Genomic DNA, 18559 nt, shown 5'->3' with positions numbered 1-18559 from the left:
GGGGGCGGCTCGGGCCCCCCCCCCGCCGCTGCCCCCGGCTGCAGGGCAGCAAGGCCCCGTCCCGAGCTCTGAGGGACTGGATGGAGGAGGGACGGGGCTCTCCCGTCCTTGCCACCGTGGGCCGACACAGGCGTCCTTTATGCTTGGGTGTCCCGTCTACCGTGAGACCCGGGCCCTGACGTTTGACGGTCGCTTCATTTCCAGGGCTTTACCCTTCCTGTCGTAGCCTCCAGCTCTCCTGCTTTTGAGACAGTTTTGCTATGGGAGCTTGCACTCACTGGAGAGACAGAGACAGTGAGAAGGCACCCCCCACAGGGGATAGCATGCCACGATCCCTTCTGGGAGTTTGGGCACACACGCACACGCACCCGGCATGAGTTTCAAGCTGCCGGGTCCAGGACTCAAACCATGGTTGGCCATCTAGGAGCCCAGCACCTTAGCCACTACACTACCCGGTGGCCTCCAGCTCTCTTTACAGACCCCGCTTCCTCAGCTCCACCTCCTGCTCTGGCTCCCACCCCTTTGCCATGCTGGTGCCGTGCCTTGAAGTCTAGTGAGCCTGGGCCACCATTGCCTTTAATGACAAGGACCCGGGCAGTGGGAGGTCACGGGGCCTGGCCGGGCCGTCCCCTGGCGCCAGCCGTCTGTGGCTGCAGTGCCTCCCCACTGGCCAGTTTCCAGGGTCGGGCCCTCCAGGTGCACTCCTGAGCTGACTTGCCCTTCTGGGTTTGCACCGGGGCCCTGCCCCAGCCGTGCCTGGTGTCCCCGTCAGAGCTCCGACCCCCTCTCTGTCCTCTGACACGGAGCTGGCCTAGAGCCCAGGCAGGGCAGGAGTAGTGGCAGGCCGGCCGCATTAGGGGCAGACCTCCAGCCAGCCCCCTGGGCCTGCCAGCCCCTGGCCCCGAGTCCTGAGCTTTTTCGCCGCCCTCCCGCCGGCCCCCTGGGCCTGCCAGCCCCTGGCCCCGAGTCCTGAGCTTCGGGGCTCTAGGGAGAGCCCCCGGCCCCGCAGATCTCCCCCACTGCCAACCTTCGTTCTTTCGGGGCTCAGTGTCATCTCGTTCACCCCTCAGCTTTCCGGGTTCCGAAAAGCATTCCCCTTTGGGCTCCCTACCTCCTGCCCTGTGGGAGGTGGACATGGTCAGGAGCTCCCCTTTGGGTCCTCAAGAGCCCGACCCTGTGGGAGGAGCGAGGGCCAAGTGGGAGAGTGTGGCAAAGGCCTGTCGGTGCATGGGCACAGGGCACAGAGGACAGGACGGGACAGGCCAGGACGCCCCCCGCGGGGTGTGCCTACCTGCCGCCTGTGCCAACGCCGACTTTGCCTTTCAGACCTGGGCCTGTCCCCGCACCTCACGGCGCTCATGGCTGGGGGCCAGCCGCTGGGCCACAGCAGCAGCACCGGGGACACAGGCTTCAGCTGCTCCCAGGACTCAGGTAAGGTCTGTCCGGGCCTTGCCCTGGACCCTCCTGTCAGCGGGCGGGGAGGGCTGCGCCGGAATCCACTCCAGGTTCTAGTCCCGACTCCGCTTTTGAGCTCTCCCTGAGCCTCGGTTTCCCCCGGGGAGCGGCCTAGCTCTCGGGCACACGCTGAGGCAGCGAGGTGAAGCGTGCAGAGCCCGAGGAGCCAGGTGCTGCCGGCCGCCGTGTCGCGCCAACCTGACGCCCTTGACCGCCCTGGCGTCGGCCTGGCGGGGTCTCCGCGGCCTGGGAGCCTGTCTCAGGCAGTCCCCTAACCTGGGCCCCCGTGGTGGTACATGGGCACGCCCCCCGATGGGGCCCTGGTAAGGAACGAGGGTGTCCCGGCCTTGGCCTCACAGCGGCTGTCTGACGCTCCCCAGTGCCCTTTCAGAGCTTGGAGGCCGCGTCTCCACGGCCTCCCCAGCTGGTCTCTAGCCCTGCCCTCCTCCACCGCAGCCCAGCCTGTTCCAGAACACGGCCGTGCTCCCCACACCTTAGGGGAGGGCGGCCAGGAGGCGGGACCCCGTGATCACAGCTGCAAGGGCTGCAGGCCAGCTGGGCCCCCGCGCACTCTCGGGTGTGGGAGGGACAAGCTCCTGGTGGGGTGGCTCCCAGCACCTCCTCCCTCCACTCCTGGGGACCGGGAGTTCCCTCTGCCTGGGCCTGTGTTTTCTGCCCCGGGTTGCCGCGTGCTAGAACTCCAGGGCAGGCCGTGGGAGACTTCTCCCTGGAACGGCACATCCTCCCAGAACCCTCGCTCCCTTGGCAACCCCGTCCCTCCAGGCCTGAGTCCGTCGTGTGATTTGAAGCCCCTGTTTTCGTTTTGTTTTCAGTTTTACAACAGGTGGGTGCATTCATAGGGGAGACCCCCAGGAGAAATGGTCATTCTCTCAGGATTTGGGGGGCTCAGGCACATGCTCAGCTGCTGGGTCCAGGATTCAAACCACTTCATTGGCCATGTGGGATCCAGCCGCCTTACCCACCACACCACCAGCTGAACCCCCTCAGAGCCCTTATCTCCCTACTTTTACGTAGGTATATTTTTCAGTCTTTTTTGATTGCCAAAGAGCTGCCTATTTTCAAGTGTTTTTATTTTCGTTTTTTCTTAATTAGATTTTTGCCATAGGGTATGTGCGCTGGCTGGAGAGACAGGGAGAATGAGAAGTCCCTCCCTGGGGGATGGCCATGCCACAGTCCTGCCTGGGACGCGAACCACAGTAGGCCATGTGGGAATCCAGGGCCTTAACCGCCACGCCCCTGCCGGCCCTGAGTGCTTATTCGCCACCACTTGCCTTGACTGATGGGGGTTCTGATGGTAGGGATTGCTCTGAACAGGAAGTTCCTTCTTGAAAGCAGGCTCCTCACGCAGGCCCTGGCGGGGCTGGTGCCTCGGGGCGTCCCCCCAGCAGGCTGGGGTGCCTCCTTCCACCTGCAGACTCCCAGGGGCAGGACCCCGCTCTGGTCACCCGCTGGGTGGGGCCCAGTCACAGTGCTCCGCCTGCCCCTTAGGGACCGACGTGGTGCTGCTGGAGGACCACACGGAGGACAGCGCCCCCTCCCACTGCACGTGCCCGCCCAGGAGGAGGAGCTCCGTGACATTCGAGGACGAAGTGGAGCAGAGCAAAGGTCCTTTCCACAGCGAGGTCCTGGGAGTGTCTCAGCTCCGCCCCACACCCACGCCGGCAGCCGGCCTGTCCACGCGCCCACCCCGCTGGTCCACTCCTGCAGCGCTCAGCCTCGGAGCAGGCGGTGCTAGAAGCCCGCGGACCACGGCCCAGCCCAGTACACATGTGCACACACAGGCGTGCACACTGCGGAGGTGTGCACACACAAGCACACGTGACACACATATGTGTGCACATACATGCACAACACATGCATGTGCCCACTCGTATTTGCAAGCACACAGCATAGAAACAAGTTCACACAAACATGCACACACATAAGCACACGTACAAGTTTATAAGTATATGTGACACATTTACGTACATGTGTGAACACACAACACAGACATGTAGCGTACGTATATACATCACAAACACTCAAACACATGCACACAAGGACACATATACATGCCACACGAGTGGCATGCACGTGTACATGCAAGCACACACACTGCATACACATGGCCCGCAGGGCACTGCCAACTGAAGCAGACGGCAGAGGACACCGCTCAGCTCCCTGTGGGTGGACAGTGAAGGGCAGCCGAGGGTGCGAGGAGGGGACTGTTCCCGCAGTGTCCAGGGAAAATGGCTGGGGAGGGGCGTAATGGGGTGCCGAGTGTGGAGCCGAAGCCCACCCCTGCAGTCACCTGGACCCAGCGTCGCTGCCTGCCCTGCTGCCCTCCTTGCCCCGTGGCGGTGTTTGCGGCCCCGGCCTGGCCTGTGTCCGTGAGCTCTTCCAGGGCTGTGGGAGGCCCGCTGGGCCATGGCAGGAGGTGGCCCCGGGCAGGCTTCTCTGTGGGCAGGCAAGGCCGAGCATCTGGAAGCTTCCTCCTGGCAGTCCTCACGGTGCCCCCGGGGTCCTGGGTATCTCCTGTGGACGAGGGAACTGCAGGGAGGTTGAGGAACTCAGGGCTCCCCGGGACCAGCAGGCGGCAGCGGGGGGCTGGCGGTAGGGTCCTGCTTGCTGACATTTCCCACTTCTCCCCCAGAGGCTGCCAGGACCTCTCTCCTCCACGTGAAGGCCGAAGTCCACAAGTCCCTGGACAGCTATGCAGCCAGCCTGGCCAAGGCCATCGAGGCCGAAGCGAAGATCAACTTATTTGGAGAGGAGGCCTTGCCGGGGGTCTTGGGGGCCACGCGCGCCATCCTGGGGGCTGGGGCTGGGCCTGGGGGCCGCCGTGGCAGCAGGAGGGCCCCGGATGCAGAGGGACACCGGCTAGGCAGGCGCTGCCGCTGCAGAGCATTGAGGAGGCGGACGTGGCAGCCATGGAGCCCAGATGAGCCCTGGGCTGCGTGGCCGGAGCCGCTCCTGTGCCGAGGCTCATCCCTGTGCTCGGGGGGCAGTAGGGAGGGGCATCTGGGGGGCCGCCAGGACTGGACATCCTGAAACGCGTCTACTTCAAGGTCCCAGGGATGGAACCTGAAGCAGCTGAGGTGCAGAGCCGCTGGAAGTGGCCTGGTTCCGGGGTATGGTATAGACAAGCTGGAGGCCATGGGGGGTGCTCTTCTCCCCACCTGCCTCCTGGGGGTCCAGCTGGCCCGAGGCCTCAGGAGCACCATGGACAGCTCGGCAGTTCTCTCTGACAACCCAGGACCACCCGGGGCCCTGTGTGGGGATCCCGCAGCGTGGGGCCTTGGGTCCGTCACCCACTGTCTGCAGAGGGTGCGCCCCAGGTGGCCCCTGCCCTTCCTGCCCTGGTGCTGTGCCCCCTCCCCACCCTGGACACGTTCTCTGGTAATTCAAGAGAAGGGAGAAACCACTATAAAATACGGGAGGGGCTGGGGCCAGCGGGCTGTTTCCATAGTAACGGCATTGCCAAGCATCGGGGGGTGCATGGGGGGGCACATCGCAGTCCGGTGAGCCCGGATGGGGCTGGGTGCCGAGCGCGGCTGGGAAACAGACCCGGATACCCCTGGGCCCTCCCACGGAGGAGAGCCTTTGACGGCAGTGCCCAGTGGGCGCAACTGGCCTCCGCTCTGAGGGGCAGCTCCAGGGCGACAGCCACCCCCGTCGCCTGGGCAGGGCAGGGAGGGAGAACGCTGGGCCTTAGCCCGCAGGCTGGAGTCCTGTCCTCGGGACATCCTGCTGCCTCTCAGGCCTCTAGGATGGGAAACGGGACTGGACTGGGTGCTCTCCGAAAGCACTTCCAGGCGCGATCTTCGGCGGTACCCGAGTTTGTAAATTAGAGACGGGGATTAAAAAGGCGCATGGACCAGCACTTGTGACGTCCTTGTTCCTGATGGCACAGGGGCTTCGCCCGGCTACCTGTCCAGGGCGGTCCTGCAGGCAGAGGCTAGCCGCCTTGCGGGGGACGCCCTCTCCCCACCGGCTGCGACAGCTGCTGTGGGCACCTGAGAGGCAACGAGTCCCCGTCTGCCCGCGGCCGGGGTGACGAGGTCCATGCAGCCCCTGCCCTGGTCCACAGAGGGCGGAACCCAGAGAGCTCACTGCTGCCTCACCAGCTTCGTAGTGTGCTCTTTTTTTTTTAGTTTTAATTTTTTTTTTTTTTTGAGAGGATTTTTCGCTATAGGGCGCGTGCGCTCACCAGACAGAGAGAGACAGAGACAGAAAACGAGAAATCACCCCCCAGGGGGGATGGCCACGCCGCAATCCCTTCTCCTCCATTCTCCTCTCGGGATCCTGGGCACGCACGTACACGCGCCCGGCGTGAGTTTTAAGCCACCGGGTCCAGGACGAGAACCGCGGTCGACTACGTGGGAGTCCAGCGACATAGCCATTACGCCAACTGCTGGTTCCTGTAGCGTGTTCCTTGGCATCTGGCCAGCTCCCGGTGGGGCTGCGTCCTTGCAGAAGTCGTGGTTGGCTGGCCCCCGTCTGCAGTCTTCCAGCCATTTCCTGCGCTGGGCTGGCCCCTTTCTACAAGCTACAAGTCATGTCCAGCGCAGGGGGTGGGCACGGGTGCAACCTGGCTGTGACCACTCAGGGTAGCCCTGGGCACTGGTGCTACAGAACTCGTCAGCTGTGCCAGGCGGCAGGCACCAGCCATAGCTGGGAGGTGACACAGCAGCTGTCCAGGCCAAGGCCAGGTGCTCCCCGGGCTCCGCAGGGCCGTGCAGAAGATCCTACGCCCACGCTGGTGCCGAGCAAGTCTGAACACGTGTGTGCATCCCATAGACGGTCTATATGTCCCTGTCTAGGCCGTGTAGCCTGAGGGGAGCACTCTGGTCACCTGGTAGGCACAGGCCAGCACGGGGTGGAGACCCTTACCTGGGCCAATCGTGCCCAGGTGTTTGGCTTGCAGGTTGGCTCAGTGCGCGAGGGCTGGGGCTGGCTCCTGGCCTGGCTAGCTGGGCCCCTGGGTCAGCTGGGATGTGACGGGGCTGGACCTAACCCACAGGTTTCCTTTCCTGCCTGGCTGCTGGGTGTGTGCTGGTCGCTGGCTGCAGCACCCCAGGGTCATCGTGCCACATCAGAGGGAAACACGGGGTGCTGAACGCCGGGGCAGAGCCTGGCTCCGATGGGCAGGATTTCCGAGTCAGGGCTGGGTAGCCCAGGGGTGAGTCCAGGTTCTGGAGCATATTCCTGCTAGGAGCGTCTGTTCCACGTTCAGGAATTCAAGTTCACCCTGATTCAGCTGAGAGCACCCCTGCACACCTGGGGTGAGACGGCAGCCCCCACTGCAGCCAGGCTCCTTGGCTGGGCACGGCCACGGTGGGCCACCTGGGCAGTGGCGGTAGTGACTTGGGGCCACTCGTGCATCCAAACACCTCAGCCCGTCTCCTGGTCCTGCAGGGCTGCTTTAGGGCTGTCGCCCACTACTGCTTGCACCGAGGTTTTCACCCGATGGGTCCCCGTGCTGAGCCTGGTACTGTGGGAGCCGGGCGTCCCCACAGGAGCGGGCCTGGCACCCACCAAAGCTGGAGCACAGGGAGTGGGCACGGGCAGCAGTGTGGCCCTGACCACTCAGGGTAACCCTGGGTGCTGATGTCTCGGGCAGCGGGCTCTGCAGCCCCCGGATGGCCAGCCTGCGTGCATGCGCCCACGGCACCTGCCATTCCCAGCAGACCAGGCGGGAGCGGAAGACAGACCGTCACTCTGACCGCCTCTGAGTCTCTCCAGGAGCTGCTGGTAGGCAGAGAACTGAGCGACAGGTGCTGCTGGCTCCATTCGGGGCAGGGAGGGCGAGGGAAAGGTCTGTCCCTCTGGACCTAAGAGAGCACGCCCATCCTGATGACAGCCAGGGCATTCACCTGCCTGGACCACAGCCAGTGAGGCCCTGGGTGTAGCCATGAGCCCTGTCTCCCGTCTGCAAGAACAGGAGGGCGATGCCTGTGGGGGCGCTCAGGGTGTGCTCCCGGGGCTGGGGCCTCGCTGTACCCGGCCCCGCCATGTGCCTGTCAGATGTGCAGTCGGGCCGGCATCTCGGGGCTCTCGGTTCCCGGCAGTGCGGGCCTGGCGTGGGCGGCCATGAGCGGTCACAGGCTGCCGCCTCGTAGCCTTGTCTCGGGCAAGCTCCTCGGAACTGCGCCTGTTGCTGTGTGAGACAAGGCTGGGGCCACCTCCCCCGGGACTGAGGACGGAGGCCGGCCCCGCGGAGTGGCGCCCAGGCCGAGGGCTGGTGCTGCTCTCAGGGTCAGCCCTGGGGTTGGGCTCACCGAGCGCGGGCACCAGCAGAGTGCCCCAGAGGACATCTGGATGGCACCGTGCTCCTGCTGCCAGCCAGTGAACCTGGGGGAGGCGGAGGCAGAAGGGAGGCAGCGGCGAGGGGCGCGGGCTCGCGAGCGTCAGGGCGGGTTTTTCTGTTAAAAACGTCCGACCTCCGTGCTCCGCTGGTGTGCCAAGGGTACAGCCATTCTAAGCTCCCTCCGTGGGTGTCGGCCGGGCGCGAGTCCTGCCAAGCAGGGAGTCGGGAGAAAGGATCGGCTGTCTGAGCCCGAGGAGGCCGGGGGCCAAGGGCAGCGACGGGATTGCTGGGGAAGCATCCAAGGCTCAAGCTGGAATCTGCACGGTTTGGGCACGGTGTGGGCATGGCTATTTTTAGAACACAATGCACAAGCAGTCTTGGTTTCTCCCGGAAGGCATTTTCCCAAGCAGTATTAATAGCTCAGGAACCAGAAGCCACTTCTGTTTTTCCTGACACGGTTCTGCAAGAGCGCAAATGACAGGCGGGCTGGCTCAGCCAGGACCCCAGGCCTGGGGGGACGAGGCTGTGGTCAGTGCGGAAGGGCCTGGCCGCCCAGAGCAGGTGTGTGAGCCAGCGTTTGAACACAAAACAAAGATAAATTAATAAAGTAATACAATCAGCTGATCTTGAAATATGTATAACGTGGAGTTTTGGGATCACTTTTTAAAGAAAAATTTGAGGGCTTTTATAAATCCGTATTTAGAAAAAGGACGTGTATTTAGACTACTTTGCGGTGAGGCGTCTTACCACGGGGAAGTGTTCCGGTGCCCGGCTGTGGTTGCCCGCCCTCGGACGCGTGCTCGTGTTCAGCCTGGGCCTGTCTTCCCTTTCCCCAGTTTTTGCAGCCTCATTCCCATCCCCAGCCTCCCTCCTCATGGGCTAGAAAAAGGCTGGATCCCATGTGGCCAACAGCATGGTTCAAGTCCTGGACCTGGTGGCTTGAAAACACGCCAGGCTGGTGCGTGCATGCCCGAAACACTGAGGAACATGGAAACAGTGTTGAGGGGTGGCTACCCCCCCCCGGGGGTAATTTCTAGTTTCCCCTCTTTATCTCCCTCCCTGTCTCCCCTTCTCTTCGGCAAGTGCACACACCCTATAGCCACCTTAAAAACAGGGAGGTCGCCAAGCAGGAGGGCGTGGGTTATTGCAGGATCGGGCGGGGACAGGAGGGTCCCCACACCACAGTCACCTGGGGAAATCTATCCATGTGCATTAAGTTCACGGAGTATTGTTAACTGAACTACTTTTTAAACATTTTGTCAGAAGGGCCTGTGTGCTTGCCAGAGACAGAAGGGTGGGAGAGGAGGAAGCGCTCCTCAGCGGCCGTAGGCGCGTCACAGTTCCTCTCCCGCCTCTTCCTCCTGTCGTTTCGGCCACGTGCATGCGCCCACCTGCCTGGTGTGTTTTTCAAGCTGCTGAGTCTGGGATTTGAACTGTGGGGCTGGCCTTGTGGGATCCAGCTGCCTTAACCAGTGGCCACTTCTCGTCATGCCCTTTCAAGAAACTCTTACAGGTTTAACATTGGTCTTCTATCAGTCTGTACAGGGACCAGCAGATGGCGTAGCGGTTACGTCGCTGGACACCCACACGACGAACTGCGGTTCAAGTCCTGGACCCAGTAGCTTGTAACTCACACTGGGTATGGGTATGTGCATGCCCAAAATCCTGAGAGGAGAAGGGTGTAGTCATCCCCCCGGGGTGACGGGGAGGTGACTTCTTGTTTGCTGTCTCTCTAGTGAGCGCATGCATCCGGTAACAAAAATCTGGGGAAAAAATCAGTTTGTGTATCTGTCTTTCTAGATATGGACTTGTTCTCTATCCAGAATCAAAGTCCCCCCATCTCTGGGGACAAAACCCGCACCTTTACCTGACCCCTCACTTGCCGTCTCCCTTTGTCCTGAGTGGGCCACCTCACTGTCCTCCACGTGCCCAGGACGCGGTACTGCTGCTGCACAATGCCGCTCTGGCTCGCCTCACTCCTGAGAAACACACTTCACCAAAACACCGAATCAGTGTGGGTAAGGGGCCCAAAGCCCTCGATTAAAAAGTACTTAATTTTCACAGGACCAGCACTTAGCGTAATGGCTATGTCACTGGACTCCCACGTAGTCGGCTGTGGTTCGTGTCCCGGACCCGGTGGCTTAAACTCACACTGGGCACGTGTGCGTGCGTGCCCAAGATCCCGAGAGGAGAATGGAGGAGAAGGGATTGCGGTGTGGCCATCCCCCCTGGGGGGTGATTTCTTGCTTTCTGTCTCTCTGTCTCTGTCTGGTGAGCACACGTGCCCTATAGCAAAAACCTCTCAAAAAAAAGAGAAAAAAAGTACTTAATTTTCTTAGATCATTTTTAGGTTCACAGCAAAACCAAGCATCAAGCACAAGGTTCCTACAGCCTGTCCTGTGCCGGATAGACAGGTGCCACTTCCCTCTTCTTCCATTGCTTTTCCTGCCAGAGCTACTCCTTGACCTCAGAGTCTCTAGTAACCTGTCCTGTGGGTTTCCAGCACACTCTACAGCACACCCCCATGACTGTTCCATCCGGTGGGGGAGAGGGTGTCACTGTGTGTGAAGCCCTTCAACCTCACGATGTATGGGGTCCCCGCAGCCCTGGGGGAGAGAAACAGGCCCAGAGGAGTCCGTTGGCTTGAGCTGGGCACACCACTAAGGTCAATCCCTTGGCCATTCCGTTTGGCCGAGTCTCTGGCCCCTTCAGCCCTCGGGCACTTACCACGACCTCTACCATGGATACACAGATGCTGGGTGCTCAAGTCCAGGTAGGCTTTCTCTCAGACGTAGGTGTCCCTGGGCTTGTGGCCAGAACATGGGGGCAGGAGACCCGCCCTCCATGTGGGACAGCCATGCTCTGCTCAGTGGCACCTGGGAGAGGTCCTGTCTCTCTGGTATCTGATGTCATCCTTTCCAGGATATTCAGGTTCTGAAAGTAACAGGGACGTTCAAACTACCTAATTCAATGACAAATACAACAACGAGAGAGCAAAGCACCAACAGCTCTGGGGGAGGGCGCGGGCCCGCGGTGCCTGCCGCGCTGGACTACGGCCCTTGGTGCCCGCCGCCGTGCTGCCCGTCAGCCTGGTGCCCTCTCAGAGCTGGCCCGAGCCAGAGCTCAAGGCTGATGCTGCTGGTAGAGATGGCCCCACGAGGATCCGCCACCCTGAGCTCGGCACCCAGCGTTCTGCTCGTCGGCAGCACCAGGCGGCTCTCCAGATGGTCAGTATCAGGCCAGGCGTGCAATCCAACTTTGCCTCCAGCTGCTGGCTGGCAAGGAGGCCCGGGAGAGAGGGCCCCTGGCTGGACCACAGGCAGAGGAGGTGCTGGGTAGGCTGCTGCTCCCCACAGACTCAAGGGCTGGGGGTGCAGCGTGTCCGCTGTATGTAACCCTCACTGCGTCCTCCCAAAGTCGTGATACAAAGTGCCGTGTGCGCGTGTGGCGGGGGGGGGGGGGGGGCGCCTCTCTCAGCCCCGAACTAGGGCGCCCTTCTGCCTGCTCTTGGCCTGACGTGCCATGAGGCAGCGAGCGGATGGGCTCTCCCCTGGGCGGGGCTGCTCTGCAGGAGGGTTCGGCCATCAAGAGTCGCAGAGAGAACCAGAGAGCTGTGCACGTGGCTGACAGAGCGGCGAGCGCGCTTTCAGGACAGAGGGTAGTTTGGTCTTGAGGAAAGGTTCTCTTTTTCTGAGGCTGGACTGGACAGATACGAGCTGGGAGAGGATCCCTGCAGGGCCAGGTCTGAGGAGCAGCCCCAGGTCGTAACCCGAGACCGTAAGGCCTGGCAGTACGGCTGAGTGGGCTGAGTGGACGTGGGCACAAGGGCGAGGAAGGGCAAAATCAGAGCCCTGGGCGGGCAGCAACTTGAGAGGCCGCCCAGAGACCACCTGCAGAGCTGGCCTAAAGCGGCAAGTCCCCAGGGTGCCCTGGGACGTCCGTGCAACACCTAACCCTGCGTACCTGCGTGATGGGACACGGTGACTGGAGAGGGGTTGAAGGAGCTTTCCATGCCATTCCGTCACACGGAACTCCAGACAAGGGCTGGCAGGCGGCATGTTGAGGGTGCCGGGCTCCCATGTGGCTGACCATGGTTCGGGTCCCAGACCTGATGGCTTGCTTTCTCACTTTCCCTCTCTCTTTCTCTCTGTCTCTGTCTCTCTCTCTGTCCCTTTCTGGTCAAAAAAGAAAAACCGAAGATGTAATTAAAACAAAAAAGTCTAAACAAAAGGATACTGAGCTAGGAAAGACTAGAGAAAGGTTTTTTGTGTTTTGTTTTGTTTTTTGAGGTTTTTGTTATAGGGCATGCGTGCTTGCTGGAGAGGTAGAGAGACAGAGACAGAGGAACCACCCCCATGGGGCATGCCCATGCTGCAGTCCCTTCTCTTCCATTCTCCTCTTGAGATTTTTGGGCATACAAGCACAAGTGCCCGTTGTGAGTTTCAAGCCACTGGATCCAGGACTCGAACCATGGTCGACCATGTGGGAATCCAGCAACATAACCATTACACCATCTGCTGGTCCTAAGAAAGTCCTTTTCCATTACAGAAAAGACTGAGCATTAAATAAAAGTCGAATTCAGGGTTATCTTAAAACAAACAAACTTCTTTAATTAGAAAGCAACAAACATGCAAATGGCAAGTGTAGAAATTTATTTGAACCCACGCTTCACTGTAATGAAAATTACTCTTTAACATTGATCCGAGCTCCGTCAGGCTAGGGAAAATATTGCACTTTGCATTTTCTAGCGCTCCTCATACAAGGCAAAAGGTTTTAGAAACATTTTGCTAATATTTTACACACGCGCCCAGATTCATGCACACAGTCATGTCATTCCAAACCAATGCTGTTATCCCAGAAAGGGCAAAACTCCAAAAACCATAACCTTAAAATTGCACTAAAGCTCTGTAAAGAAAAAATATAATAAATGTCTTATACAAATCTCAGAACATCTAAGTGCTTGCCAAGAAGAACTGCTTTATTCCTCATCCTCATTCTCATTCTCCTGGCCGGAGCCTTCCGATCGGTCGCCCTCCAAGCGGTCTGCGAACACAAGATCACAGGCAGGGATACTTCAGTGCTCTAATCGGAACACACCGCAGAACTGCTTATTAAACTCATCCGAGTGAGTGAGATCCAGCACACCCTGTGTGAAGCCAGTTCAAACCGAGTAAAATCCACATAACCCCACACGCCTCTGTAAACCGGCCCCTCACTACAGTAAGCCCCTGTCCCCGTCTACACGGCACCTCGCAGCTGATGGTGTGGGTTTGGACCCGTCTCCTGACCACTGGTCTAGCTAAGCTGCTGACCCGGTGTGAAGGCGCAGTTCCTACACGGACACCGTGCTGCGATTTTACAGGGAGTATCTCATTTCACCGTTACGGCTCCGTGCCTGAGCAAATGATTTAACCTGCTTGCTTTCTGAACACCTGTGTAATTCTACAGCATACACACAGGACACACCCAGAGCCCCTGCAGAGTCCTCGTGCGGTTTTCCGACGGTGCTCCCCGGAGCCCAGGTTTCTCAGGACACGCATCCGGCGCTACCAGGAGTGGGAGGGCGGCTGCGTGAGTGGGACAGGAGAACCACCCGGGAGGTTAGCGTGAGCCTCCCTGTGGAGCACTGGGTCCCAGGCTTGTGGGACAACTGAAGGTACAGCAGTGCCCCGCACAGATGTAGCCCTGCCCTCGGGGGCTCCCGCTAAACCAGCTGTCCGCTCAGGCTCCGAGGACTCCCGCTGGCTGCCCCGCTGCCTGGCATGCATTTGTCCAGTTGTTTAGCACGCACTGTGACCGTCCTCTTGGGGACAGTTCCCCCAGGCTTTTCTGAACACCCGACGTGCAGAACGTGGGCTCCGCCCCTACCCGCAGGACTCCCGTGCACACTGTGACACGCCCCTGCCGCCGCGTGCTCGTCCCGTCCTGAGTGCCTGAGCCAGCAGCTGTTCTTTATGGGGTCTCGCTGTGCTGCCTACACTGGTCTCGGAATACTCACTACCCCTGCCTCAGCCTCGGGGGAGCTGGGGTCACAGTGTGTGCCACCGTGGCCGCCGGAGGTGTCTGCAGCCTACAGGATGCCCCAGAAAGGCTTGCTGAATGAGTATAAGCCTTAGGGGACAGCACGCACTTCACCAGGCGACGTGCAGCCACAGTATAAAGTCACTTCTGCACCAGGCTGGTACCGAGGGTGTCCCTGCCAGAGACCCTGCTGCACGGTGACATGGCAGGCACGAGGAGGGGCTGTTCAGCTGTCTGTGAGTGAGGTCCCATCTCGTGTGCTGGCCTGACCGCACTCCAGTCAGACCTGCGGGAGTGCACGAGTGTTACCTGCGTACACAAACTCGTGCTATCGCGGGGAGTGTTCGACGTAGGGCTGTAAAAGGGACGAGGACGTGAGTAGGCCAGCTCGGGTCTTTACAGAACCCAGACGCTGCGGGAGAATTTCTGACCAGTAAAAGGCCGGCGGGTGGCACGGAGGATAAGGCACTGGACTCCCACATGGTCACTGTGGTTCCAGTCCTAGACCTGGTGGCTTGAAACTCATGTAGGGCTCGTGCGTGTGTGTGGGTGTGTGTGTGCGCACCCAAAATCCCGAGGGACAATGGAGAAGGGATTGCTGCGTGGCCATCCTCCCTGGGGGGTGATTTATCTCTGTCTCTGTCCAGAGAGCACACATGCCTTATAGCAAAACTCTCTCTCAAAAAAAAAAAAAAAAAAAGAATGTCAGTATAAACAGATTATTTCATCGTGCGATAAACTTTCGGGAGAGAGCACAGTGCCGCGCTGTCTGTCCACAGAAGCGCGTATCCTGAACGGGTCTCAGCTCTGACGAGCATGAGGAAGCAGGCTCTATTTCCAGGTCTGAAGTTTTTTCCCACAGATTTCTTTTGGTGTTGCACTATGAATGGAAATAGGGAAATAGAGGATTAAGAACAAATGCCATAGCCTTTAACTAGGGAGTCTGTGACAGAGTTTACCTTGCTGTTGTTCATCTTACTGTGATAGTGTGCGTGTGTACGAGGGAGACAGAGCGAGGAAGAGCAGTCCCCTCCCTCCAGCCGCCAGAACCCGGGGCACGTGCACACTCCCAGCCCGCCCGGCTCAGGCCAGCGAGGCCTGGCCACGCGGCTCCTGGTGCTGCCGTATGGTATGCCACCCACTGTGCCTTGGGGGCTGGGCTGAGGCCAAAGCACACCACCGGGAGACCAGTGAGGCCGAGGGCTGCTTGCCAAGGGGCGCAGAGTAAATGACAGTGGCTTCTGGCTGAGGAAGGCAGAGCAGCTGTCGTTTCCTCCAAGCCAACTGACTTACCCGCGCACCGACGGCTCTCCGGGAACGCAAACCCCATCTCCAGCAATAACGGACTCTTCTGTTGGCAGTGTGCTACCGAGGCGGTAAACCCGCTCAGTCCAACGCTCAGAGAGTTCAATGGTTCAAGAGCAGTGCAAAACTCCTGACCTCTGCCCAGCGAGCACGGCCCAAGGAAGCCTGGAGGACACTTCTCTTAAAGGACTGGACCGAGTCGCCTCTGGGCCAGCCTCGGCAGCACAGGCTGCAGCACAGCTAGACTGTGGGCCTGGGAGCCACCTGCCCACCTGCTCCGGGCCCCGCCCCGTCGGCCCAAACACGTGCCGGGTCCATGCGTGTGTTCCCAGGCGCTGGCAGGCTGCAGGCCTGAGGCTGGGGCTGCAGAGCGGCCGAGCCCCGTGGAGGTGCTTTTCGCACTCCCTCTCCTCATCTCCCTCGGCTGTGCAAGCACTCTATCATTTTTTTTTAATTAAAAAAAAACTTAAAAAAATCAGTCCTGTATCTACTGTTTCCAAAAGCAGACAATGCCGACTTGCTTTTATAAGTCGGGTTTACATTTGTGGGATGGTTCTTTTCGTTCTGCTAGAGTGACTTCAGCAGGCTGGCCAGTGGCATGGTGACTAAGGTGCTGGATCCCACCAGGCTCACTGGGAGGTCTGAGTATGTGCGCGCCGGGCCTGTGTGATGAGTGCCCGGGGTTCCGAGAGCAGAGTGGAGGAGGGACTGCGGCACGGCCACCCCCACTGCGGGGACAGGGTGATTTCGCTCGCTCTCTCTCCAGGGAGTGGACCTGCCCTTTAGCAAAAACTGGAAAAGTGAATCTTCAGGAAATGATTTTTGGCTGACCTCAGATATTATTCCTGGAATTCTTAAAGGGACATATCAGAAACTGTTGATGATTCATCGTATTTCTGTATGACTTTATAAGAGTTCTGACTGCCTACATGCTTAATGTTTGACACATGGACCCTGGAATACTGGGATAATTCTCTCTCTTTCTTCAGGCTTTTGTATAGGGTGTGTGCTCTGGCTGGAGAGAGAGAGGAAGCGAGAAATCAGTGCCCAGGGGAATGTCATGACGCAGCCCCTTCTCCGCTCTCCTCTCGGGATCTGGGACTCGTGCCCACAGGGTTTGGGACGTGAGCAGCGGCCGGCCACCTGGGAGTCAGTCCCGTGCCCTACCTACTGCACCGCCTGCTGGCCCTCCCCGCTCCCTTTTAATATTACAATTGGAGGGGGACTGTCTCCCGAGCTCGCTCAATCGCGAGCATACGGGACTTCTTACTGTTTGTATTCGTGTCACGCATTAGTGTTATAAATGAGCTGATTTGTTCCTGACAGGCTGTATTCACTCTTGCCTGGGCTCGAACTGATTTTGACCAGATCGACTTGTAATAACGTACCTTAGGGTTCACAGTAAGGCCCTGTGCTCTGTGAAGAAATGAGCAGCTGAGAAAAGTTTTCAAGTAAGTCTGACTTTTGTTTTGACCATTTCCCAATAAATCTAGCTAAGGTCAAGCTCACAGAAATCCCAGCTCGGAGGTGGAGCTGCCTTCACCGCGGTGCGGTACTAGGGGAGATGGCCACCCCTCTAAAGCAGACCTTGAGCAGGACCGTGCCTCCCAAGTGCCCTGAGAGCCTCACCAGCTCGGATGTGATTCAGGGAGGCCAACATCCTCAGCATGAACGAGGCTGGAACGGTGATGGTGTTTCTGGTCTCTTCCAGCATGAGTTCGTTTCGAGTTATTACCTGGGAGGCAAGTGAAAGACGCGTGAGGGAGCGTGCAGTGCCGTGATCCGGAAAACGGCCGCGTGGGCGGCTCCCAGGAGGAATTGCTTGACCCTCGCACCGACCGCGTGTGCGCTTCTGCTTCACGGCGACTGAGCGCCAAGTAACTGCTCTAACTGTGTCAGAGCAGGAGGGCCAGAGAACACTGCGCTTCCAACTGAAAGGGAAACAGAGGTCCAATTTGGGGCTACTTAAAACACTCAAGAATTTGATTTAGTTTTACTGAGATTTGCTCCCCAAGGTGGTCTACTTCACGTTGGCTCAGTCATTTACCTGGTGGCAAAATCAGCACTTTCAGTGGCACAGCAGTGCTAAATTTTTACTGTCCCGGGGCCACCTGGGCCCCTTGGGAAGACGGCACCTCAACCAAGGCAAAGGATTTTTTTTTTAAAGAATTATTTTATTTATCTGTATTTATTTATATATTTTAATTTGACTAGAGAGGGACAGAGAGAGAGAGAGAGAGAGAGAGAGAGAATGTGTTTGTCTAGAGAGAGACATAGAGAGAGAGAGAGAGAGAGAGAGAGAGAGAGAGAGAGAGAGAATGTGCGAAAGCAAGCCACCAGGTCAGGGACTCGAACTGCAGTCGGTCATGTGGGAGTCCACCACCTTAACCACCACACCACCTGCCGGCCCAAGCAAAGGAATTCTTGACAAGTAGCGTTTGGGGTGAGCTGGGCTGTGGCTGAGTCTCAAGTGTCAAGGACAGGACTAAATGAACATTCATCCCCAACCAGGGAGCGAGGTGGACCACGAGCAGAGGGGAGAGAGGGAGAGCTGCGAGTGCCACGCGGGGCGCCCGTGGGAGAGGGGCGGGCCCGGGATCCAGTGGGCTTTGTGTGCCCGTGGGAGAGGGACGGGCCTGGGATCCAGTGGGCTTTGTGTGGCAGATCCAGGGTTCCAGGACACTGATGGCTCTTCTGACCCTTGTCTCGAACGCCGCTCTGCTCCTGGTCTGCCTGGTGAGCTACTTCCGCTCAGACTTCAGTCCACCCGACTTCCACTGGGGAGACTCGCCTCCCCCACCTGCCCCTGACCATGCAGCTGCCCCTCTGAGGCCGCCAGCACCCGAGGTACACGGTCTCTCATGGATAGGGGCTGCGCCACATTCTGGTGGTCTGTTCCCATGCCTGTCTTTCCCACCAAGGGCAGGGCTTTATCTTTTTAAACTTGGCACTGTTTGGAACTACATTAGGGTTTTATAAATGTCTTTTACATGAATGAAATTATACATGGGAGTCAGGCTGTGAACTATCAGGCCTGGTCTAGGGACGTGGTTTTCCAATTACTAACACTTTTAGCAATGACCCTCTTTTTCCACATAAAGCATCTTTTTTTATTATTTTTTTGCTTATTAGTTTTGTTTAGAGCTGTTTATTTAATTTTTATTATTAGTAGTAGTTAATTTGCTATAGGCACATGTGCTCACCAGAGAGAGAGAGAGAGAGCAAGCGAGAGAGACAGAGAGAGAAAGCTGCCAGGTCTGGGACTTGAACTGTGGTTGGCCATCTGGGAGTCCAAAGCCTTAACCACCACATCACCTGTTGGCCTCCACATAAGACATCTTCTATGGAAACTCACGAACAGAAACCCTAGTTGAATCTGGGGAGTAAAAACTCCAGGTTTGGCCTCTTAGCCGCCTTCCCCAATCCCGTAAGACACCTGGAGTTGGCAGAGCTGTCTGGGGACCTGTC

General features: G+C 58.8%; 2 protein-coding genes across 7 annotated transcripts in view; one reads left to right on the top strand and one right to left on the bottom strand.

The window, feature by feature from the left end:
• Window positions 1–5475, top strand: part of GPR161 (G protein-coupled receptor 161) — a 44244-nt gene extending 38769 nt beyond the window's left edge. The window contains exons 7-10 of the mRNA XM_027771252.1: window positions 1327–1431; window positions 2965–3081; window positions 4109–4339; window positions 5369–5475. Coding sequence (XP_027627053.1) covers window positions 1327–1431; window positions 2965–3081; window positions 4109–4339; window positions 5369–5475 — 560 coding nt within the window. The remainder of the gene's footprint in view (window positions 1–1326; window positions 1432–2964; window positions 3082–4108; window positions 4340–5368) is intronic.
• A 6874-nt stretch (window positions 5476–12349) lies between these two features.
• The window catches only part of DCAF6 (DDB1 and CUL4 associated factor 6), a 136067-nt gene continuing 129857 nt past the window's right edge, over window positions 12350–18559 (bottom strand). For 4 of the 6 annotated variants that reach the window (XM_027771259.1, XM_027771260.1, XM_027771255.1 and 1 more), the window contains 2 exons: window positions 16721–16826; window positions 12353–12808 (listed from right to left, as the gene is read on the bottom strand). In XM_027771259.1, the coding sequence (XP_027627060.1) occupies window positions 12744–12808; window positions 16721–16826 (171 nt within the window). In that variant the 3' untranslated portion in view covers window positions 12353–12743. Of the gene's footprint in view, window positions 12809–16720; window positions 16827–18559 lie in introns of all 6 variants that reach the window. The other 2 variants (XM_027771257.1, XM_027771258.1) reach the window with 1 other exon arrangement.

The sequence above is a fragment of the Tupaia chinensis genome, unplaced genomic scaffold (genome assembly GCF_000334495.1).
Source record: "Tupaia chinensis unplaced genomic scaffold, TupChi_1.0 Scaffold000198_1, whole genome shotgun sequence".
Lineage (NCBI taxonomy): Eukaryota > Metazoa > Chordata > Mammalia > Scandentia > Tupaiidae > Tupaia > Tupaia belangeri.
Note: the sequence above shows the minus strand (reverse complement) of the source record. Positions and strands in the feature narration are given on the sequence as shown.